This window comes from Cryptotermes secundus, unplaced genomic scaffold (assembly GCF_002891405.2).
Source record: "Cryptotermes secundus unplaced genomic scaffold, Csec_1.0 scaffold630, whole genome shotgun sequence".
Taxonomy (NCBI): Eukaryota; Metazoa; Arthropoda; class Insecta; order Blattodea; family Kalotermitidae; genus Cryptotermes; species Cryptotermes secundus.
In genome coordinates, this window is record NW_019720573.1 from 163,323 (window position 1) to 188,294 (window position 24,972).

The 24,972-nt window shown below is 42.1% G+C and overlaps 1 protein-coding gene across 2 annotated transcripts in view; it reads right to left on the reverse strand.

Annotated features, from left to right (window-relative positions):
• The window catches only part of LOC111869289 (carbohydrate sulfotransferase 5), a 127,783-nt gene that overhangs the window by 33,178 nt on the left and 69,633 nt on the right, over nt 1-24,972 (reverse strand). For both annotated transcript variants that reach the window (XM_023860698.2, XM_023860690.2), the window contains exon 2: nt 17,844-17,948. In XM_023860698.2, coding sequence (XP_023716466.1) covers nt 17,844-17,890 — 47 coding nt within the window. In that variant the 5' untranslated portion in view covers nt 17,891-17,948. The remainder of the gene's footprint in view (nt 1-17,843; nt 17,949-24,972) is intronic.

The window sequence follows — 24,972 nt, forward strand, 5'->3', positions numbered from 1 at the left end:
CTTCTACCCTGAAGATGGAGGCGATACGTTCCTCCGAAACGTCGGTTAACACCACATATACACGGTGCCAAATCCCAGAAGACTGCTTTCTTCAATATATGTATTACAGCACAGTTGTAGCGGCTGATTTTTAAGACCAGTCAGTCTGGCAACGTTTAAATTAAATAAATGCGCCTGGCCTTTATAGGTGTAGTTCTAATTTCTGTACTTCTGACGCATAGATCTGACAACTTCAGGACAGATATTTGTATCTGCACATTTGGGGGGGAAAAAAAGGAATATATATAATAATTCGGTCCTCGCATACGTATAAAAGGGACAATGCGGCCCCTTTGGGGTGTGAAGTTGGACAGCCCTAGCCCTCGTGCACGATATCGTGGTTTCGTCAACTTTAGTGCGACACTACGATTGACTGCAATGTGAGCTCCTTGTCGAGGCGGCAACATCTCTTACGAAAAGGTGAAGCGGGGTGGTATATCAGCACATACGATGGGGTACCCAAAAGAAACCGAACTAATTTTTTTGTGGGCAGAGCTTTTGTAGTACCGCGTTTTGCCGCTATGAGCGCATAGAGCTAACATTCCTGAGTCGATAAGCCGACTACCGTTGCTTCAGAAGGTAAGGACTAGTTTCGGCAGAGTTTATAGTGACAACTGTTTTGTGTGATCGTCGTTTTTGCAATGGCTGATTTTCGTGAACAGCGTGCGGCGGTGAAATTCTGCTTTTTGCTCGGGAAAAGTGGAACAGAAACTCTTGAAATGTTAAAAACGGCGTACAAGGACGATGCTATGGGGAAAACTCAAGTGTTTGAGTGGTTTTCCCGTTTCAAAAATGGTGAAATGTCAATTGATGACAAACCTCGTTCTGGTCGTCCTTCCACGGCCCGAACACATGAAAATGTTGAAAAAATTCGTGAAATCATCAAGGAAGATCGACGACGGACCATTGAAGAAATTGTGGAGCTGTCGGGAGTGACTTGGAGCTCAGTTCAGCGAATTTTGACAGAAGATTTGGGAATGAAAAGGGTGGCTGCGAAATTCGTGCCACGACTGCTGACTGCTGAACAAAAACAAGGTCGCGTGGAAGCATGCTGTGCTTTGAAAGAAGAGTCCCGAAATGATCAAAACTTTTTTTCAGCGTTTTGCTGATGTTGCTGAGGTAAAGAAAAAAAAAACGACGGAGGCGCTGTCAAGCATCTCAAAAGATGAATTTAGACAATGTTTTGAAAAATGGAATAAAAGACTAGACAAGTGTATTAGTGTAAGTGGAGAGTACTTTGAAGGGGATTGAAGATTTGTGCTTAAAATTTGAATAAATAAGTTTAAAAAAAATAAGTTCGGTTTCTTTTGGGTACCCCCTCGTACATTATATTATCGATATATATGTTTTTATGGAAGAACAATGTTGTTTAGAAATTTGTATATCGAATGCATTGTTCTTTGATATCATGATTAATGTCTCTGTACAATAGAATCGTGATGACAGCGCGTGTGATTAAGGTTACACAGAGCGCAGGCAGAGATCAGCACGCGTTGGTTGCAAGTAGTACTAATTCTCTCGGTAGATGGATGTGCCAGCAATAGTCTTTCTGTTGTCAGCTGTCGTCATTTGCACGAAATGTGCATATTTAGAAGATCTTTTTGAAATCTGAATTTTGTATGGATCGTGTGCACGAGGAGAGAAGCCTCTGGTATTACAACAAATATTGTATTCAAACATTAGATATCTTCATGCATTAACAAACCCAAATAAATTAATAATTCAAGCACATAATAAATCAGCAACAAGTATTTAAAAGTTTCTGACGATGGTACATGAGTACGAATATTTTGTTTTTTGCACATTATCCAAGGCCTCATACGTGTGGAGTTTCTTAGCTCTCGCAGACGGTTTGTGCTGTGTTTTGATTTAGGTACACTTTCTTGAAGCTGGCACACATGTCCGGAGATAGGGACTAGCTGTATCGATTGGGCCAAACTGAGTAGGTTTTACCTGAAGACGGAGACATAATCCAGTCTCCGAAACGTGTTTTAAAAAATAAACAGGACGGTTTTTAGATAAAGACAAGACGATGGATAATGTCCCAAAACATAATATTTGAACAAATCTCTCTTCAGAATTATAAACCAGCCCTTCTGAATTATATAAGTCTGTATTTTTTATGTGACAGGATATTTTATTTAAACAAAAGTGTCATTTTCGAGTAGGGGTCCATGTAAAGTACGGTACACATCAAAATTACATTCACACTGCAGCTTCTCCTGTTGACATCCGAGCTTAAGTTTAATTTAAACCCTTAGCATCGGTGATGAAACATGCAAAGTGACTTAGCATATAAGGAGTGTCTCCTTGTTACGTGTTCATTTTGTATACTTTAAGAGACAACTCGTAATACTGTCGGATCTGATGTTCTCACGACTACTGTGGACAGTATGGTATTCTGGGTTGCAACGTCTTACAGTTAGGAGAAAGTCCGACGTTTCGGTGGAGCACTGAAGAGTAAGGCAAGCAAGAAACTTTCAGTAGGCAGTAAGCTTCGTCCGAAATGTCGGGTTCCCTCCGAGATAAACGGCGTCACAATCCAGAAGACCGTAGCTTTCATCATCATCATCATCATCAGTAATCTGTCAAGACGACAGGTCCACAGTCTCTTCCAAAACAATTCCTCCACTTAATGCGATCTAGAGCTTTCTCCTTCAAATGACAGTATCCTCTTCTGTCCCCAAGGTCATCCAGCATCTTCTTACGTCTTCTTCCTCGTCTTCTTGTCACTTCTATCCGCCCATCTATCTTTCCTTCGATAGCTTCTTTTAGAAGGCAGTTTCTGCGTAAAACATGACCAATCCAATTAGCCTTCCGTTTTCTTATTTCATGTAGGATATTCCTCTGCTCACTGACTCTAATTAACACTTCTTCATTTCTCACATAATCGGTCCAACTGATCTTCTCCAGAACCCGTATATCTACTGAAATTTTAATATCAGATGCTGTTTATTTTTGGCCTACCTAACTCCATGGAGCTAAATGCTTCTTGAGAAGCCAACAGTTTCTTAGTTATTCAAGAATTTCCTAACATTTTATTGAATCCAAAGGTTCATTGCCGTGTTTACAAAAGCCCGCCACTGGTCCTTATCCTGATTGAATTCTGGTACTGTTTACTTCAATTCGGTTCAGAAACTTTTGTCTTCTCGCCTGCTGTCTAAAAACATAAATATTAAAATAAACAAATCTATAATTTTTCCTGTAGTTTTGTATGAGTGTGAAACTTTTTCTCTGACATAGACTGAGGATGTCTGAGAACATGGTGCTGAGGAGAATATTATGACCGAAGAGGGATGAAATAACATGTCAGACAAAACTGCATAATGAGGAGCTTCACAACTTGTATAATTAGAATGTTCAAGTCAAGAAGGATGCGACAGGAATGACATGTGGCGGATATGGCATAAAGGAGGAATGCATACAGAATTTTGGTGGGAAATCCTGAAGGAACGAAATTACTATGAAGACACAGACGTAGCTGGGAGGATAATATTAAAACGGATCTTATAGAAATAGAATGGAGTGTCATATAGTGGATTCATCTAGCTTAAGATAAGAACCAGTTGAGGGCTCCTTCGGGTTCGATGTAATTTTGGGAAAATGGGTAACTGCAAAACTGTTGGTTTCTCAAGACAGGCCCAGCTCCATTTAGTTAGTTAGTTAGGAATGGAGTGTGTAAGAGGATTCTTCTGGCTCAGGATATGGACCACTAGAGGGCTTTTGTGAACGCGGTAATGAACATTCTGGTTCAATACAAGATGAAGAATTTTTTGAGTAACCGATATACTGTAACACCGCTCAATGGTGTTAGTTCAGTCAGCAAGCTGGGTACACGCAATTGTATGCCCGAAATGAAGACTGATGTGAGGGGCTCTCTGTCATCCTGATAAGAGAACTCAATATTTACCTTTGAAATTATTACATGCCCAGTCTGATGATCCGTGAATACCATGTAATGGCCCCCAACTCGTGAACATTTCTCAGACCGGGAGACTGTACTTCGGATCAGCACACATTTGCATATTATTGACACTGCCGCTGTTAACATGATGAACAAATACAGATCACCGTGCTGTCCGCTGTCTCAGGCATATAACTGCATGAATCAAAAAGCTTCCTCAGAAGCTGTGAATCCCTCAGCCAGTCAGGTACTTCCCCAGCCGTTTATGCATCCTGACGATACAGTGACGTGTATATTCCTAGGCAACGGGTCATACCTTAGACCGTGCGACCATTGTGATCGGCCTTGATCTAGTATTTCTTTTTTCATTGGCGCTACAGCCCTCATTTGGGCCTAGGCCTACCTCCATGAAATTCTCCGTTTCACTTCGGTTTACTAGATCTTCGACATACGGTAGATCAGCTCGTCGCAAGGCCTCTACCTGTACACAAACACAGAAAAAAGCACACAAACATCCATGCCCTGAGTGGGATTCGAACCCACGATCCCGGCTTCCGAGCGAGCGAAGATAGTGCAGGCCTTAGACCGCTGGGCTACCGTGACCGGCCTTGATCTAGTATAGGATATAAAAATAAGAAAAATGAAGTGGCTAGGGAATATGATCAGAATTGATAAAGAAAGTTGGCTAATAAATTTTTTGAAAATAAGCCAGAAAGCAAAAGAAAGGTGGGAAGATCCAGGCGGAGATTTAGAGAATGATTTACGAGAGGTGAAAATGATGATATGGGGGCAAGGGTAAATAACAGAGAAGAGAGGAGACCAAGTTCCTAGAGGAACGTACAGTCGAGGAGTAAGTACGTAGTTGAGAGGGTCTACTGCGGTGTTCATAAGCGCCTATCTTCAGTCAGTCTACACCCACTTATCCCGCATCATGAGAAGTGTATTTTAATCGTGTCCTCAAATCTACACCTAGGTCTTCCAAAGAGTTTCTTCCTTTCAGCCTTCGAATGATACAATTGTGTGCATTTGTCGTATCTTCTACACGTGCCAAATATTCCACTCATCTAAACGTCCGAGGCTCTGTGTAACACTTCATAACATGCTATATTTTATAGCTAGATTACACCCTGCCTAACCTCCATGCTGGAGGACTACCCTTTGTGGGCTATCCGCGACTTGCTATCTTCCATATATAAAGGTCGCCTCGTCCTTCCTAAGTACGATGACACGCCATGTCGTGACACGGGACGCGCTTAAAGTGGAATTGTCTCTATAATTACACTACAGAACTTTCTTTCCTTCCGTTTCTATCTGATCTGATTACTAGGATATCATGTACTTAATATGAAGTTGTCCCTGTGCTTAACTAATAAGTAGTACGTCATGAACACACATGGGGAATTGGAGGTACTTCCACCATTCCTGACTTCGGCATTAAATTGAGATGTATAGCGAGCTTCACGCCCTGGCTGCTTTAGCCCCGGGAAAGATACCACGGTACCGACTGAACAGGAAGTTGGGTGGGCCCCAGAGGCAATCTTGACGCTATTAAGAAAAGCTTTGGCCCTACCGGGAATCGAATCCCGGTCGTGCAGCCTGTAGCCCGTCGCTATACCGACTCATACACCATATAAGACGGGTATATAATGCATAAAGCGATGTATTTGGTATTGGCAATCACCAAGATGTAACACTATGTTAAGCAGAGGAATGTGTGACGAATTCCTTGATTATTAATATGGGAATTTAATGAAATTAAAAATAATTCAGCGTTTCCTTCAGTGTACCGCAATTTATGTGTTAGTTAAGAGGGTACAAAGTCTCGTTATGGTTTATGAAGTTTATTAAAGATGTGTGAGGAAAGAACTAGGCTAAGTCATTCAGTCGGTAACTCAAACCCACTGCGACGAATAACTGTGAATAAAGAACAGGAAAGGCTGTGCAAGGATCAGGTCATGGCCTAGTTCAAGGTAGTCCTGTCATTTTTCCGGAGGTACTAAGAAAACCTACGAAAAAAAAAATCAGTCAAGATAGCCGGTGCGCCGACCGGAATTCGAAGCAGACTCCTCGCGAATAGTAGTTTGAAGCGTTGCTGCTTGACCCAAGCTGCCTTTTATGAAACTTATAGGTTCATTATCATGTTCATAAGAGCCTGTACGTGGTCGTATCCTAAGCCAGACGAGTCCCATCCCGTCCCTGCAACTACATCCCCCATCCATTCTTCTCTCACCTTACACTGTACATGTTGTATAAAGCCGGGAAAAAAAATTGACTGGAATTGGGGAGGAAAACATCGTGGCCGGTTTGAATGTACTGTCATGTAAATTCGCCTTGAAGGCCATAGCAAACGGATGGAAACAGCATAAACTGCCCTCTGCATTTCAAGCTAAGTAGAATTACTATAGGGCCGAGCCATAGCTCAAGCGGTTAGTCGCTGGCTTCCCAACGCGGCGGCCCGGGTTCGATCCTGGATCTGGGCAAGTGGGATTTGTGGTGGATAGAGTGGTGCTGGGGCAGGTTTTCTCCGAGTATTTCGGTTTCTCCTGCCAATCTTCATTCCACCAATTGCTCCACAATCACCCTCACCTATCATCTGGGGCTGGTACAATAGGCCAGAAATGGCCGCAGTACAAGGGACTTAGTCCCACCCCACTAGCAATAAAAAAAATTACAATACGAAACAGAAATGGAGCATGCGGTAGCGTAGTTGGTTGAGGCACTATTCTACAAGCCGGAACGTTGTGGGTTCGGTTCCCATTCAGGTCACTTGATTTATCAACTGACCTGATCCTGCTAGCAGCATTATGATCCTGGTGTCGACTCAGCCTCTAACAGAAATGAGTACCAGGAATTTTCCCGGGACAACCACACAGCCATCTGTGAGCCGACTGTCTAAAAAATGTGGGAGCCTCGACGTCTCACAACCCTATGGGCCTCCACGGCCTGTTACAGGGACAGTTTTACCTTGCATATAAATGGCAATTAACTCGTACAAAATAGCATGGTGTTCGTTGCAGAAAAAAAAGTACTACCGATGTGTGGCAGAAAGAAGCGAAACACAATCAAATTTACATTTGTTAAAACTTAACTCGCTGAATTTGGCTCTTTGTTTTTGTAAATGAGGGCTACCGCTGCGAGGATGTGTTCTATAATGTAATTTAGGGTGTTTGGGAGGGCATAGTTACATCCACGTTGCCAAACCGGCGAGAGATACAATGGGGAACAAGCAGTATCATGGCAGCAGGAGGATGAAGCGCGAGGGCGGGGGAGACAAAGAGCTTAGCAGTGTAAAGATACTCCGCTTCAAAGGGTAGGGGGAATGCAACGCATAACCTTTACATAGAACGAGGGTTAAATTCCTTAATAACAACAGAGGGTTGTTTTCTGCCTAGGGCAAGTTATGAACGGAATGAATATCAACGCTGTATAGTCTGTGTTGCTAACAGCGCCCTTAAATTAACTACACATAAATAATCATATAAATAAATCAGAATTACTACTTCTACTAATAATAACAACAGAAAAACAATTTCCGTTGCCTGTAGTCTGCAAGCGAACTATACCAACTGAGCGACCGCCGCTTGTCGGCGAAGTTAGTGCCAATTTTTGCGGATAAGGGTGTCATGTGGTTAGCGCAACGAATCCCCACGGCCGTAAACCTCGGTTTTCTAGACTGGAGCCACTATTTCTTTGAAAGAGCTCCTCAATTATCCTCACGAGGCTCAGACGACCCGTTCCAGACCCATTACTTCTCAGAAAATTTGGTAGCGCCGGGAATCGAACCTGGGACCTCTGACTTTGACTTTGTCTTTGACTTGAGTAGGGAGTTGTCGGTAGGAGACAGCCATGGGAAGCTAGTAGTAGAAGGAGAATTAGAAGTTAGCCTGTGGAGACTTACTTCGTGATTAGGAGACTTTTTTTTCCTTGGCACTACAGCCCCAGTGGGCCTAGGCCTACCTCCATGAACTTCTCCGTTCACTTCGGTTTTTCTAGATCTTGGACATTCGGTAGGACTCCTTGGGTGGGTGATCAGCTCGTCGCAAGGCCTCTACCTGTACACAAACACAGAAAAACGCACACACACAAACTAAACATCCATGCCCTGAGTAGGATTCGAACCCACGATCTCGGTTTCCAAGCGAGCGAAGACAATACATGGCTTAGACCGCTCGGCTACGGTGACCGGCTGATTAGAAGACTTAGTCACAGTGATATTGTTTTAAATCCGTTACCAGGATACGGCTTATGAAGCCTGGGAATCCCAGTGCGTGTGTAAAGGTGAACTGTAAATTGTGTAAATCAGCGGTAGCGCTGCATTGCTTCTAAGTATGAATGGATGTACAAGATGTTAATAAATCGAATCATCAAATCCAAAACCCTCTATTATTAGCCACGGAACCACAAACACGTGACAATAATAATAATAATAATAATAATAATAATAATAATGAAGAAGAAGAAAGCAGTCTTCTGGGATTTGGCACCGTGTATATGTGGTGTTAACCGACGTTTCGGAGGAACGTATCGCCTCCATCTTCAGGGTAGAAGAAAAAATATAAGAAATCTGCAAGNCTGCGCAATTAGTAATATGCATGTTCATATATCTTGCACACAGAAAGGACAACATGAAAACTGTAAGTATTGTATCTCCTTGTCTTCTGGTCAGCGCAGCCAATTCACTCAAAAACAGCTTATTTCATATACGCTATCGAAAAAGAGTAAAAATTTGTTGCTTTTTGTAATAATACGTATACAGAATGGAAGAGTATGGATGGGATATATCTGGCTCTAGACAGGGACAAGTGGCGGGCTCTTGTGGAGACAATGAATAACTTTCGGATCCCATAAAATATTGGGAATTTCTTCACTGTTCAGCGAGTATTAACTTTCCAAGAAGACAAATTAATATGGCTATAGACAAATTTACTTGCAAATTTCCTATTCTTTTCACAAACATATACAAACCTGGCGGACATTAAAATTAATGAGGTGGGACCATCAGTGTTATTCAATGAAGGCTTTGATTTTTCATGTATCATCACAGATCTAAATAAAATATACTTTCTTAATGAGGATAACTGTTTTAAGACAACATGATGGCAGGGTAAGATGCTGTGGTTTCATAATGAGCAAATCTCATTCAATAAAAAGCTATACAGAGTGGCATGATAAACCACATATCCCCTCAGGACCTTCCTGTAGGACATATTTCAGGATTATAAATCTTATGATACACGATTCCACTGGAGTCTCTTAACAATCCGATTTACCGATCTATCTATCTATGGCTCTACAACCCTTGTGGACCTTGGTTGCTTTTTCGGTGTTTTTAATCTATACACGGTAGGACTCCTTGGACGGGGGATCAGCCCGTCGCAAGGCCGCTACCAAGACACATAAAAATACAAACGCAGAATAAACACACATACACATCCATGCCTCGAGTGGGATTCGAACCCACGATCCGTGTTGGAGCTGGCGAAGACCGTGCGGCCACTATGATCGATTTACCAATCTTAGACTTGAAATCATTGGGTTAAATCTTCAGCACCCTAAAATGCAAAACGGTAACGAGTTAGTTTAGTAATAGTTTAATAGAAACCCACAACAGAGCTGCCTTGAAAATGTTCTGGGGACATAAGAGAGGCTTCAGTGGAGCTGATGCTGTAGAGTCTCCGCACTGAAATTACCCAAATCAGAGCTCCATTATGAACGCAGTGAGAGGGGTATGGAAATCACTGCTCGTTGGACGGCAGACTGTCCTCATTATCAAGTATTCAGATCACTCAATGTTACAGTTAACCAATAGTTGCACTATATAGCTAGAATGAAGAATGGTCCTTGTTAGGATCTCAATAGAATGCAATCACATATCAGGAAACCCTAACTGAATGTCACTTTGATGATGTAACCTTCCATATTCATTATACATACGCCACTTTTGGGGGGATTATAATCACAGCATGTCAAACGTTCTGGCTTTTGTGAACACTACTAGGTTCTGCAATTTAACACAAGTACCTAGGGGAAATTTTATGTCATTTTTATCATATTTACCTCATTTTAAAAAAATGAAAATGGTTTCCGAGACAACACGTTCATGAAGAGCAGTTTGGGAACCCTTGGAAGCGGTGATCTCTATTCGGTTCTCTGGCAGTTATAAAAGGAAGTTCATTCGTGAATTCAAGCTGTGAGATATACTTCATAGAAAACATTCGTCAGACAGACGGCGTTCAGAAGGCGTTCAATGTGTGAGCTGTTATAATTGACTATAATTGTAAAGAAGTGACAATAAATCCAATCATCAGATCCAGAACCCATTATTATTAGTCACGCTAACCCCTTACACGCGACAATATTATTTACTGACTCATCCTAAAATTTCTCCTTATACGTGAAATTCAGGCCCTACGTGTCAGGTCCTTGAAACAGTCTCGCACAATCGTCTGTGTTTTCGTCTTCAATGTTTAATGCGTAGGTTCTCGGAGCGTCAGGCTTCCACACAGCCGGACAGTTTCACAGTCTTCAATGAACTCTATGCCTGTTCTTCTTTAATCTCACAACCTGTATACGGTTACTTGTACAAATCTGTTTGCCGCCTTGTGGATTTTTAGTTTGCTGTTTTACTCAGGTACAAACAGCCATGGCCACCAACGAATCTATAAATGCGACACGTTAGCGGGGCACATATGGAATCTGTAACTGATTATTCAAGGCGAAGAATACCGTCTTCTTGAATGTGGCGCCGTTTATTCAGGTGGAAGCTCACCTGCATTTCGGAGGAACGTATTGCTTCCATATTCAGAGTCGAAAAGTAAGCCCAGAAAGCAGGCTACTGATTGCTGATTGATCCTTACTGGACAGCACGTTCTTCCAAAACGACGGTATGCTTTTATCAATCTACACGGGGTCACATCCCAGACGATTGTATGCATAATTGTCATCAACGTAAGAATCTCGAATCCAGCAGAATTATTCCAAGGTATTTAGTAAATTCAATAATTCAATAACCCTGTTCCTGGGAGTATAACCGGGCCACCGTGTTCCTGGGGTATAAAAATATGGGGACTTGGACTTCCAAGTTGGGGGATTCTCGATTCTGAGATAGTAAAATGTGTCCATGAGTCCCGCTGGACTCGGACCTGAAAATAACTACGCTGGCGAGGGCCAGCAGCAATTGTAAACTACAGATCCACCTTCTCGTCAGAGAGGATGTTACATAAGGACAATGACTGCAAATGTTAAGTTGAAAAACATACTGGTTGTGAGTCTCAAGGGGACTGTCACCACGACGAACTGATGGGCGGTAAATCGCCAGTCGTAAGTCTGACTTTTAATTTGTATCAACATTTTAAAACAATCTCAAATAATGCGCTAAGATATGTTTTCACATGTGATTTTTGCAGCATTAAATATTTATTGCACCGTTACCGAAATATGGCCCACCAAAACACGCACAACCTTCAATTCGGCTCTTGGCTATCAGTCTCCCCAGTCCTGGTCTACCATTTAAAGTAGAGACTACTATGTTGTACGTTGATGGCTAGTCACTAGAATACAGGAAAAAAATCACAAAATTCAAACTGCTTAGGGGTTGGGCGGGCGGCTAATAATCCCTCATTTCAAATAAACAGTCTGTTACGAAACTTTACACAGGGACTTCGACTTGGAAGGATTCTTTAAAAATGTGTAAACAACGAAGAGAAAAATGAACCCACAATCTGAACATTCCCACATCTAATCTCATCTGCCTGCCTATAGCTCTACAGCCCTTGTGAAACTTCGCCGCTTTTTTCCCCAGTTTTTTTAATCTACATGCAGTCGGTAGGATTCCTTGGATGGGGAATCAGCCCGTCGGAAGCTGCCACCTACACACAGAACAAAAATACACAGGCATCTATGCCTCGAGTGGGATTCGAACCTACTGTCCCATTGTTCAAGGGAGAGAAGACAGTTCATGCCTTAGACCGCGCGGCCACTGTGATCGGCTAGTCTTCTACATATACGTAGCAAAGTGTAGATTCCTGATTTGTAGGAAAAGTTTAATATGCTAAATGAAGAAAGTCACGGAAGGAGCCAGTCCAGACTGTACACTTCATTTTCAAACCACGCATCATTACGAAGAACAAGACGGAAGAATGAGTGTACCACGTCAGTTAGGCGAGTCTTCGTTAGAGGAACACAACACATATGCATTACCAACGTGCAGATAGGCGGACACTTACGTGTACAAATCGTGTCTAAATACGACAAGCGGCCTTGAGGAATCAAAGGTTAGAACCGTAATTAACAGTTCCTTATTGGATCTTAAGAACAGGAAATGGGTGTGAGGTGTTCACAGTAACCATCTCGGCCTCCACGACTTCGCGACTACAAGGCGCATGTCCGTTTGAGATCCCGTCTTATACTTACGAATATAATACATAATTTTATTTTTTTTTCCTTGACACTACAGCTTCAGTAGGCCTAGGCCTACCTCCATGAACTTCTCCGTTCACTTCGGTTTTTCTAGATCTTACACATTCGGTAGGACACCTTGGGCGGGTGATCAGCTCGTCGCAAGGCCTCTACCTGTACACAAACACAGAATAACGCACACAAACGTCCATGCCTTGAGTGGGATTCGAACCCACGATCCCGGCATCCGAGCAAGCGAAGACCGCTCGGCTACCGTGACCGGCAATACATAATATTACTTACATTAAAATAAAACTGTGCGTTATAATTGGAGATGATTCGGTTCAGTCAATATGACGACTAAGCTAGAAGCTGCATAAAAGCGGAGAGATCGATTCCCGGTAAAGGCAAAAGTTTCTCTCGTCTCCACAGTATCGAGATCGGATTTGGGGCACATCAAACCTCCTATCCAATGGGATCCAGGAGCTCTTTCCGCGATTATAAAGCGGCCGGGGGATGAAGCTCACTACTCTAGTACCGAGGTTTAAAATACGTAAAGCTCTATGTCCACTTCCTCAAAAGTTCATGACACAGCACTTAATTAAGCACAGGGACGATTGTACCTTTACCTGTGTTATAATTGTAGACTCGTAACTACCGGATTTTTCAAATAAACAACAGCACTTCACCACAGAAAGTATTTTTCAGATCAGTTATGAAAATTATGTACCTTTTTCATGCTATGCAAAAGAAAGAGAGAAAGTAAGTACGAGAGTAAGATAAACTAAGAAACAATGAAGAAGAATTACTGAAATCAAACAAAAATAAAAAAGAGTCGTCTAAGGAGGCTACTTACTTGCCGACTTACACTTGATAAAGTTTCTACTGAACCACCGAAGCACCTTCAGTTCTTGATAGGAGAAATTTGACATTTCCTTGCCCTAGTTCTTAATGGTTCTATGCCCACATTTTGTGGTGTGGCGGAAACAAAGATGTAATGTTTGAAACATGAATACTTGAACATGGGAGGCTAATATTTTTGTAATTTATATTGTGAATGTTTCAGTGTAATTATGGATACACATATACAGCCCTTATACCCTAGAGAGCTAAATGCATTTGTAACCTGCAAAAGAATAGAAGTTGGAGATGAATTGCAACGCTTTTAACATTCTAAATTTCATGGATACCCCGCCCTATCAAGAGTAACGGTATCTGCCTGAAAGAGCGAGCGAGCGTACCAACAAATACGTGTAGATTTCGGAGTTTTAATTTTTATAAAATGGCTTCAGGGGTAATAATCCAGACAGTGTCCATACATCGCGAAATTTCAGTACAACACACCACAGGGCCCTGACACTACTTCTAGAAAATGTACGTGTGGCGAATCCGAGAAATTAAAGCAGAGCAAATACAAGTGCCGGAGTTCGACTCCCTGGTCCTACATTCCAGGATCCCAATTAAATTACTCTTTTTTTATTAAAACCGTCACAACACAACTATATTCAGGTGAGTGCCAAGTTTGGCTCTCCTACATGTTTCAGCTACCAAAAGCCATCATCAGGCAAATACATTTCAATACACCACTGAACTGTAGTACCAGTAAAATTGGATACAATAATATTAATTATATTAAAATATTTGGCGTAAAAGTACAATAAATTAGAGTATATAAAACGAAAGTTATAATATAAAACATGATTAAAATTCTTCAAGTTATGTTTTACAGCATCGAGTCAGTCGTTGGTTTTTACAATTTTGTTGTGTTCCCATGGACAAATTGGAGTATTCTATATTTTGTGTATATACGAGTATAAACTGTTTTGGAAGCTCGTGACGTAGATGTAGTATTATTAATGTTAATCTGGAAATGATATGAGAGTAATAGTGTTAAATTTTGTTATAATTAACAATTGATTTTGGTATTGAAGATATAGTGCATTATTCCTATAATACAAGTACAGTACGTAACTCGCTGATCACAGTGGCCGCGCGGTCTAAGGCAAGAGCTGTCTTCGCTCGGACGCTGGAATCGTGGGTTCGAACCTCGCTCAACGCAAGGATGTCTGTGGGCCGAGCCATAACTCAAGCGGTTAATCGCTGGCTTCCCACCGCGGCGGCTCGGGTTCGACCCCGGGTCTGGTCAAGTGGGATTTGTGGTGGACAAAGTGGCGCTGGGGCAGGTTTTCTCCGAGTACTTCGGTTTCCCCTGCCAATCTTCATTCCACCAAATTCTTCATCATCATAATCACCCTGGGCAGGTAAAATAGGCCCGTCAGTGGCCGCCGTGCCGAGTGGACCCAGCTGGATTCTACCCCCCACTAAGCGAACGGATGTCTGTGTGTGCGTTTATTCTGTGTTACCACAGGGGGATCCCCCCGTCCACTCCTCTCATTCTCCCTTACACATATTTCCATTAATCAGCATTTTTAACCATATATATTCCTATTTTCTGCCACTGTTCTTTAGTCTTGTTCTGTCCTCCTAATGCCTACTTCCGCATCGCCGTTCCTGTACCTCTGCTCCAGAAACTTGTCCTTCCAAATCCTTGTTCCTTTACGTTTCAGTATGCGGCCCCAGTCCCCTTCTTTGTTACACATTGGACAAATCCCTTGTTCGTTGTTCCTCCTATCCCCTTTCAGTCTCCAGAACCAATTTGTACCACATTATTCCTCTCCCGGCTTCCCCTGCACATAGTTCTTCCATACGTTCTTCCTCCTGGTTCTTCATTAAGCTGTTATACAAAGTTAACGAGTCTCTCACTCGTCGGAGCTGCCATATTTTACCTCTTCACATCAACATATCTTTTTTATCCATCTTTCTTATATTGATTTATTCCAGTCTCCCCCTCCCCCAAATTCTCCATGTACCACATTCTCAATTCCTCTTTAATTTTGCTCATATAGTTTTCCCCTCCCCATCACTACCCCTCCCTCCTTGTTCTGCCCCAAGGCGTCGCCTAATGGATTTGTCTCATCTGTTTCCCAACAATCTTAACCGATATTTCATTACTCTCCCTAATATTGTCCCTTCCCGTATATCCTCCCCAGCTCCTTCCCACGAGCACCATTCTCTGATGTCAGTGGTTCTCCACTGCTCTTCCACAAAAAAGTTCATTCACTTTCCCTACTTCCTTCCACACTCCAAACCCCATATTTCAAGCCTTGTCGTCATCCCTGTTGCTGGTACAGGCTCTATGTTTGTTATACAGCACGAAACAAAAATAATGTCAACACAATTAAATCGATTAGTTGGAAAATAAATAAAAAGCGTACATTCCCTTCTGCAACAATCCGATTTAATTTAATTGAAATGTAGCAATTAACATATAATAATATAAACATAAAAATAAAATACTGAAATTGGCCGACCACAATGGCCACAACAGGAAATAAGAACGGTTATGTATACTTCTGTATTACGTTCCGAAAAGTTTCGAAAAGAACTAACATGACGGCGGCACAAACATTTGAGGTATATTTAGAATGCTCCTACTATTCGTAGTCCGTGCTAACTAACACTCTTTCCACGAAGCAGGGCCCTGGCGACCTCGATAATCATTCATATGGCCAACAAATCTCCAGCCACTCATAGAAATCTGAATGTTCATTACCCTGTTCACACGTAGCGTTCACTGGGTCTTACATATGCTACGGAATCCATTCCAAACCTCACGTCTTACAAGATTCAATCTGATATTGTCAATTAAAATTATTTGTGAAACATTTTTCTGATTGGCTATTTAACGACGATGTCAGTACCGATACTATATACCGCAGAATGAGAGGACGACTAACAAAAGCGGAGCAGCTGATGGAACGAGAACTGTCAAAGAAAAAGCCCGCCCAGAGCCACTTTGTCCACCATAAATCCCACAGAACATGACCTGAAATAGAACCTGGGCCACCGCGGTGGGAAGCAAGAGACTAACCACCAAAGCGAGACAGGAAACACAATCTGGACTTCCGTTATGCATTGCTTTTTATTTGGATTTTAAAATTTTGAGTATTCAAGTTCATTCCAGTATAACTTTTATTAACGTCTTTGCCAGGGGCCGCGCCATAGCTCAAGCGGTTAGTCGCTGGCTTCCCACCGCGGCGGCCCGGGTTCGATCCCGGGTCTGGTCAAGTGGGATTTGTGGTGGACAAAGTGGCGCTGGGGCTGGTTTTCTCCGAGTACTTCGGTTTCCCCTGCCAATCTTCATTCCACCAATTGCTCCACAATCACCCTCACCTATCATCTGGGGCTGGTACAATGGGGCAGAAGTCGCCGCAGTACAAGGGGCATAGTCCCAACCCACTAGCATTAAAAAAAAACTGTATCAGAGAGTCAGTCAAGAATTCAGTTACCCAGATAGACAGGCAGTCGGTTGGTTGGTCAGTCGGCTAGTTAGGAAGGCAATTGACCGCCCTGGAGAGTCAGTCAGGCGTAGAATAATGAATTGCATCATCACGCGGGCACACAAAGAACCATTCATTAAGAACTAGCTAACGTTTTATTAAGATTAGTATGTATGTCGTTTGGTCTCCAAAAGTAAAGGCATACTAACTTAAAACTACATTGTTACGAACACTGAACGAAGTCTGTCTATCAATCTATGGCTCTACCGTCATTTGTTGGGTTTTTGCAGCTAATTCAGTTTCTTGATTTTTTACACAGTCGATAGGACTCCTTGTACGGGGGATCAGCCCGTCTTAATGTCGCTACCTACACACAGAACAACACAAACACAAAATAAATGCACACAGACATCCGTGCCTCGAGCGGGGGAAGACAGTTCATGCCTCAGACCGCGAGGCCTGATTGGAGTTTATATAACACATGTTTTTCACATAAGAATAACTTTGTTGATTTTCAAGATAAAAACTTTTTAAGAACACAAAAAAGAAGGTATTTTAATGCATTTTTAGCTTACCTACGGAAAATAATATCAATCATATGACGTCCTTCTTACTGGACACACATTTGGAGCCTCTCCTCAAAATTCTGCATCGCATTCTGCAACATGTCTTCCGGCACAGCTGCAATTTCTTGATGAATGGAAAGTTTCAACTCTTGGATCGTTCGTGGTCTGTTCGTGTACACTCATAAAGAGTGTCACACATAATCAGAGTCACAAACTGATGGATCAGGGGAGCGCGGGGACCAAGAAACGTCACCGAAACGGGAGATCACATGTTGGGGGAACATGCGTCGAACAACTTCCATCGATGCTCTCGCTACGTCGACATGTTAAACAATTTCCTACATCCAGAACTCCTAAGACGTGGGGTAAACACGAGACAAATGTGGTTCCAACAGGGTGGTGCCACGGCTCACACGGCGAGAGCATCAATGGAAGTTATTCGAAGTTGTACACGGCAGGGTGGGCCACAGAACTGGTCTGGACGCTGTGGAGAAGACAAAAACTTCTTAACCCCCCTCCCTCTGCCGTTCATCTCCAATCAGATATTCTGAACTATGTTAATACCTCACGCTAATTTATTGGATAACATTAACTTACCTGCAACTGCCAGATCCATTTTTGAGTAGTTTGGTGAATTCCGACATATCGACGAACTCTCCCCACCGCTAGGGGCGCCAGAGTCGTATGTCAGGACTCCGACATCTGAAAATAAAACGCAAATGCAACAATTAACAACACGCGGTTCAACTATCTTGTAATCTAATTCAGTGAACTGAACTCTCTTGAAATCGAAGCACGATGCATACTCGTATGTTACATATCCCCTCCCTTCTTCTGTCGGCAGCCTGTTTAGCAGGGCTGCAGACATACCAACCAAATCGAGTCCAGTAAAGTAAAGCAAAAGTAAATTAAAAGTGAAGTAGAGTAAAGTAAGGTCAATTAAAAGCAAAATAAAGTAGAAGTGAAGTAAAGTAAAGTAAAGTAAAGTAAAGTAAAAGCAATTTAAAAGTAAAATAGAGGAAAGTAAATTAAAAGTAAAATAAAGTAAGAGTGAAGTAAAGTAAAAGTAAAGTAAACGTAAAGTAAATTAGAAGTAAAATAAAGAGTGAAATAAAGTAGAAGTAAAGTAAAGTATGTATGTGGTTAGAGGCACGTCAGCATCGATGGCTATTTGCGCCTGGATAACATTCTGGAGGGGTCATTTTATAAAATCCAATATTAAATTTCTTAAAATAGACATTTTTAAAGTGGCAAAAAGTCAATAAACATTTTATGGAACCCGAATGTTCATCACCGTGTTCATAAGAGCCCTCCACTGGTCCCTATCCTGAGCCAGATGAATCCAGTCCATAACATCTCATCCTGTTCCTTTAAGATCCAACTTAATATTATCCTTCCACTGATAATACCTAACTTTGGAACCTCTGTTATTATGTATACAACATTTATGCAATGGCTACTACTAGGTTCATTAAATTTAATGTACATTTCAAACTTTGATCGAGAGGGTAAAAGGAGTGTTCATTAAATTTTAGTGTTTAAATGAAGTAATTCTAAGATTAGAGAAGCCAGAAATACACAACTTCTTCATGACGGACTATGGACTTTCATGCCACAGCAAGCTGCACGACATAAAACACATGTAACCGTACTGGAGATATGATCAAAGCAGCAGCATGTCCAAATCCGCGATATAACGAAGGCATAATGTACTATTATTTATTTTATTGCTAGTGGGGTGGGACTAAGTCCCTTGTACTGCGGCCACTTCTGGCCTATTGTACCAGCGCCAGATGAGAGGTGAGGGTGATTGTGGAGCGATTGGTGGAATGAAAATTGGCAGGGGAAACCCAAGTACTCGGAGAAGACCTGCACCAGCGCCACTTTGTACACCACAAATCTCACTTGACCAGACCCGGGATCGAAACCGGGCCGCCGCGGTGGGAACCCAGTGACTAACCGCTTGAGCTATGGCGCGGCCTTCATATTAGAGTTACTGTAATGTCAATTTCCTGGAGGGACTTAGGAGAACTACAAAGTACCCAATCAGTATGTCGCTTCCGGGCCGAGATTTGAACTCTGATCTTTCGAATAATAAGTTGGTATATCTAGGCCAGAAGTGGCCGCAGTACAAGGGACTTAGTCCCACCCCACTAGCAATAAAAAAAAAGTTGGTATATTATTCATTGATTCTGTAGTTGAATTTATGCACCATATGATGACAATGGTGAAGCAAATTACGTGTAGATAAGAACTTCTTCATCCCGGACTCCAAACTGTGAACTCAAACTTCTGAGGATCGAGACTAAGAGCTCTAGCTATAAGACGCAATTCGTACCACAGAAGGGTGAACTCCAATAACAGAGAAAGTTATAATAGGCTTGTTCATAATCGGATTCCAACCAATTGCTGTAAGGCTCACCAATACAATCGCGTTCTTGAGAGCGCCCATTCTCGCGGGGGTGTTGCACAATCCTCCCGCAAGCTGGGCCGACCCATAACGCTTCATTTCGCTTTACGGTTGCGCTCTTTAGAAAACTCACGTATACTATTAAGTGCTTTTCTCAGACATAAACTGATATTCCTCACACTCTCTGCTAGTGAGCGCAAAGCACGCGGCCTCTAATACACTCGTAATAATCGTCTCAAACGAACCTGTAACAATGAATGAATGGGGGTAAAGGGCAGACGGCGCTTAAGGCTGAAAACCTTACCGCCGTCTATGAGCCCATTGTCTAGAAAATGTGGGAACCTCTACATCTCACAACCCTCTGGGCCTTCACGGCCTGTTACAAGGATAGCTTTACGTACTTTAATTTTTACTTACTTATTTTTCAGCGGCTTCCGTAGTCTAGGGGTAACGTTCCCACCTCATGACTCAAGGTACGCGGGAGGGAGGGACTTTAAGCCGTGGGTCCCGTGTCGTAGATTTACGGGACGTAAAAGCTCCTCATGTCTCTAGGAGACCTCTGAACAAAATTAGGCAAGTTTCCCGCCCAAGTAGTTTCCAATGCCTCTGGTAGATGGGGGTAGTATCGAGGTACCGATGACCGACATCGTTGGCTGAACGGGGCTGATAGCACGCACCAGTACCGGTAGGGTATGGCGACTGGTAGAATATCANTGCGTTATATTCCATAAGACAGAATATATCAATGTGAAATGAAGATTATTGCATTTCTTTACATTGTAGCTATTCAACTTTCACATCTCGTCTGTCTACATACGTGCTCTCCACATCCGCCTGCTTGCCAAATACCTGCAGAGCAAATTCTAAATTCTAAGAGAGACACATTCACACTTCACAGGTCCTGCGACATATGTTCTTCGGGTCGCGTTCTTACACACAAGGGGCAGCGAGGTTAGGGACACCGAGTCTGTCTCATTAAGTCCCCTCAACTGTAACACTGATTTTCGTGAATAATGTTCAAATCTGGTAATTTGGAAGATGCTGAAATTCACCTTCATGCTCCTCAAACCATAACTGAACAGTCCCAGTTGTGTGAATAGGGTCACTAGCGTCTTGGAAAACTGCACTGTTGTTAGGAAATAACATCTGGGTCATGGGAAGCAGCTCATTACCCAAACTGTCCACGTATTCTCTTTCAATAATTCAGCAATGAAGTGTAATAATGGGTCCAACAGAATGCCACGATATTGTTTCCAAACCATCACAAAACCTATCACGAGACATTCCGGATTGTAGGTTTCCTTGGGTGCTCTCCAGAGTAAACTCTTCCTGATATAGGGAACAGTGCAAAGGACCGACTCATCTGACCATATCACGCTTTTCCAGTTGTCTGATGTCCAGGTTTTATGGTAGTGACACCATCGTCACTACGGGATGGATATAGAGAGAGAAAGAACTGGACAAATTATGAAAGCAGCTTTCTTGGTATATTTGATATATTTATACCAAGAAAGCTGCTGTAGTTGTGGGAAAGTTGGATTTTGTATATACTGTGCATTACAAAACATTATGCTGAATGTTATTAACAGGATTATCAGGATGCTGAAATATAATATTATGAATACCTTACGGTTATCAGTGCAGTAATGCTATCTGCAGACATCTGTACTTGTGGTCCGAGATTTTAGTTTCATTGCGTCAACAAATGAACGTCCGGTGCAGTGCAGGAACAGACACACAAAGAATTTGAGACATGCTGACTGAATGAATAAGCAACGACATGGAATTTGCAACCCTAGTAAAGTAAAAAAAAGTAAAGGTATCCCTGTAACGGGCTGTGGAGGCCAATAAGGTTGTGAGATGTTGAGATTCCCACATTCTCTAGACGATCGGCTCATAGATGGCGGTAAGGTTGTCAGCCCTACGCTCCGGCCGCCTTTTACCCCCATCCATCCAATTGCTGATCCGATCATCTTAATATTCAGCGAAAAGTAAGTCCTCATGTTATGAAGCTCTTCATCTCTCTTCGCCCCCCCCTCCATAAGTTTTGTTTTGGGCGCAGATGTTTCACCTCAATTCTCCACAAATATTCTCCCCGGTACTCTGTTCCCAAATATTTTCCTCAGTTCTTCCCAGATAACTGCTTTCGATCCGTGTACTTCACTTAAAGCGCGAAACCATGCAGGAAAACAGAAAGAATTGTAGTTTTTGTATATTTTAATATTCACGTTTTTAGATTAAAGAAGGAAAGGCAAAAGAACATGAACTGAGTGGTACCAAGAATTTCCTCTCTTTTATCTGGTCTCATTTCTTTCGTGAAACCACTCTCTTTCGGTGCTATCATTTATAGATATTTGAACACTGCCAAATTTTCAGAAGATTGCAGGTTTCTTTATCTTGAGTGTCGGCGATGTGCCTTGGACAACTACTGAACAACCGAGTGGCTATATGGAAACAGCTCCATTTAAACCATGGCTCACTAAGCAGGGCCACAAACGCTCTCGGGAGAACATTGTATATTTCTTCCTTATTACGAGTTTACCCCACAGTCTGACGGCGAAATATGAATTTATAAGTGCATCTGTTTTCTGTTGGCGCAGCACAGTCGGTATAGCAACTGGGTACGGGCTGGAAGGCCGAGGGGTCGGAGTTCGAGTCCCGGTAGATGTCAAATTTTTATCCTTCCCACGTCTTCCAGGCCGATTTTAGGGTCCACCTAGTCTTCTATCCAATGGGTACCAGGGACTCTTTCACTGCGGGTAAAGCGGCCGGGGCGTGCAGCCAACCATTCACCTCCAACAAGTGCCAAGGTTAAGGATACGTGGATTTATACATATACTCCCCCATACGCCTTCATGGCTTATTGCTTAATTAGTTAACCTTAACTTTACCTTTTTTACGCTTTTACTTCTCAACTGGCATTCTTACTGCCTTTCAATACAATTTTTGTGCTTACTTTATGGTATTTAAATCCTCACTACAAAAATTAGCATCCCCAAAACAAATGAGAATCTTGTGCGCCTCATTCCTGATGAACTCGTGTCTTCCTGATGGTGTATCTTAAAGACGTCCCGGCAAAACAGCAATTCGTTTCAGATCGTTCTGGACAGGGAATACCTGTATGGGCTTTACTACAGGTTTCATTTAGAAAATTCCGATTAGCCAAATTATTTTCAACGGCATACCAAATCTAAAGAGAATTCCGTACCCGTTGTTAGGCAAATACCTCGAAACAACGAGGTAACAGCCACTGCTATGCACCTGCGCAGTAAACACGCCTCTACAACAACAGAGTTACTATTGGCAACGGTGTTTTCTACTCGGTCCTTGCAAAGGGGTTATAATGAAGAAAACTGGGGCGACCCAGTCAGTTGAAAGTCAGTCTGTGAAGAGACGACTAGGAGGCTGGTAAGCAAGGAGTTAGTTGGAAGAGTGAGGCTGTGAAAAAAAGACTCTATGTGTGATATCTGGAGTGTGTAATTCAGTAAGACTGTTACAGTTTCTGCGTTAAAATCAGTTACCAGGAAGCGGATAGTGGAAACTGTTATAAACTGAGGACATTAGTCTGTGTGTGTCAGTGCCCTGTAAAGTGTAGTTCCGAGTGGTTTACACAAATGGTCAATAAATCCAACATTCAGTCTAAACCCCGTCTATAATCACCCCTAAACCGTGACAATATTTCTCTTTCAAGTAACGCATAGGCTTTCTTGACGTATACAAATAGACGAGTGTTATTTCGATGTACAACTGTTTCTACACCAATGCAAGAATAAATGAGGAATGTTTTACTTTGTTCAGTAGTTAATATAGTGCGTTCAGTTAAGGAGGAAACTTCGCAACACCGCTGACCCGGCCCAACATTCCTCACAGATTGCTGCTGTAAGTGCTGATAGCAGAATGAGTCATTAGAGCTGATAAACGCGCGCCGTTACAGTTACAGCAGCAATCTGTGAGGAATATTGAGCCCGGTCAGCGGTGTTGCGAAGTTTCCTCCTTCATTGAACGCCCTGTATAAGGTCTACGTAGGTCCAAATCCACATTTATGAGCACGTATTTTTAGTGGATAATCTCATGGAAGATCTAGAAGGAAACGGAGTAATAACACTAAGATATATATTAGAGAGATAGGCTGTGACAGTAGAAGGCGGATGGAACTAACTTAAGATAATGTCAATGTCCGACCTCGGTACTGGAGCTGCTCTTGCCTCAAATTCTGATACCAAAAAGAGAGAAGGCATTTGCCTATGAATTCTCAGGATGGCCGATGAGCCAATGAGCACCCCTGAACAAATGTGAACTGTCACCGTTTACCCTTTAAAGTACAACGGTAACTATATGGCCACTTTCTTTAACATTAAAAGACAGATTCTCAGAATACACAGCGGTAATCCTCCTAAACAACATTAACCAACAGTTCTTTGTAATGGAGACGTTTTCCGTGCGGTAGGAACTGAATCTTCAATTATTATCTATATTAACTTCATGATTCAAAGGTTTACTCCTCAGCCTATTTTAAAATAATCTGACATCAAGTGAATCAGGATGTATCACAAAAAACACAAGCAGTAAGTTGAAGCTCGAAAATCGATCCACAGACCTTACGAATGTTGCCTATTAATACAAACATAAATCACTCTGTTGACTTCTGCTATAACTGCGCTTGTGTGTTTACAGAACTGTAAACGTAGAAACATTTTAATAAGGCGATAATACTTGCTAATGGAATTCGCACGAGGTGTGAAATACGTATATTAGAGATGCGAGAACTCCTTAGCTTTTCCAGAGCGAAACTTGCATTTTCACTTCACTGTGTGACCACGATACACAGACCACGTATTGGAGGCTGCATAATGCAGTTAAGAAGGTTCAAAAATATAATCGTAACATTGTCGAAGTGAAAGGGAAAACACAATACCTTATAACGTTAACAAGTAGATCACATGACGTGAATTCAACGGGAATTCTCATCATCTGTTTTATAAGTTTTCGTACTCTGAACTTCCCGTGTTCCCCCCTTGTTCCTTTCGAGTCCTACAGGTTGTCGACTGACGCGAAGACGCCGAAGTTACTTCCGTGTCCTACAAATAACACCTACAAGTAGTCAATCGTAAACTGTCTCCTTTATATTGTATATTACATTTCACATATCTACATAAAAATATTATCACTGTTCTTACAAAACAGACATGACACATTGAAACAAAGATGGCCACCTTGTTCGTTCAAGCAACGTACTGATGCTCCAAAACTCGTTGCTAGGTAACCAAAAATGAGTAATGATAATGATATACGTGCACCTCACGTTTATATAAGTGT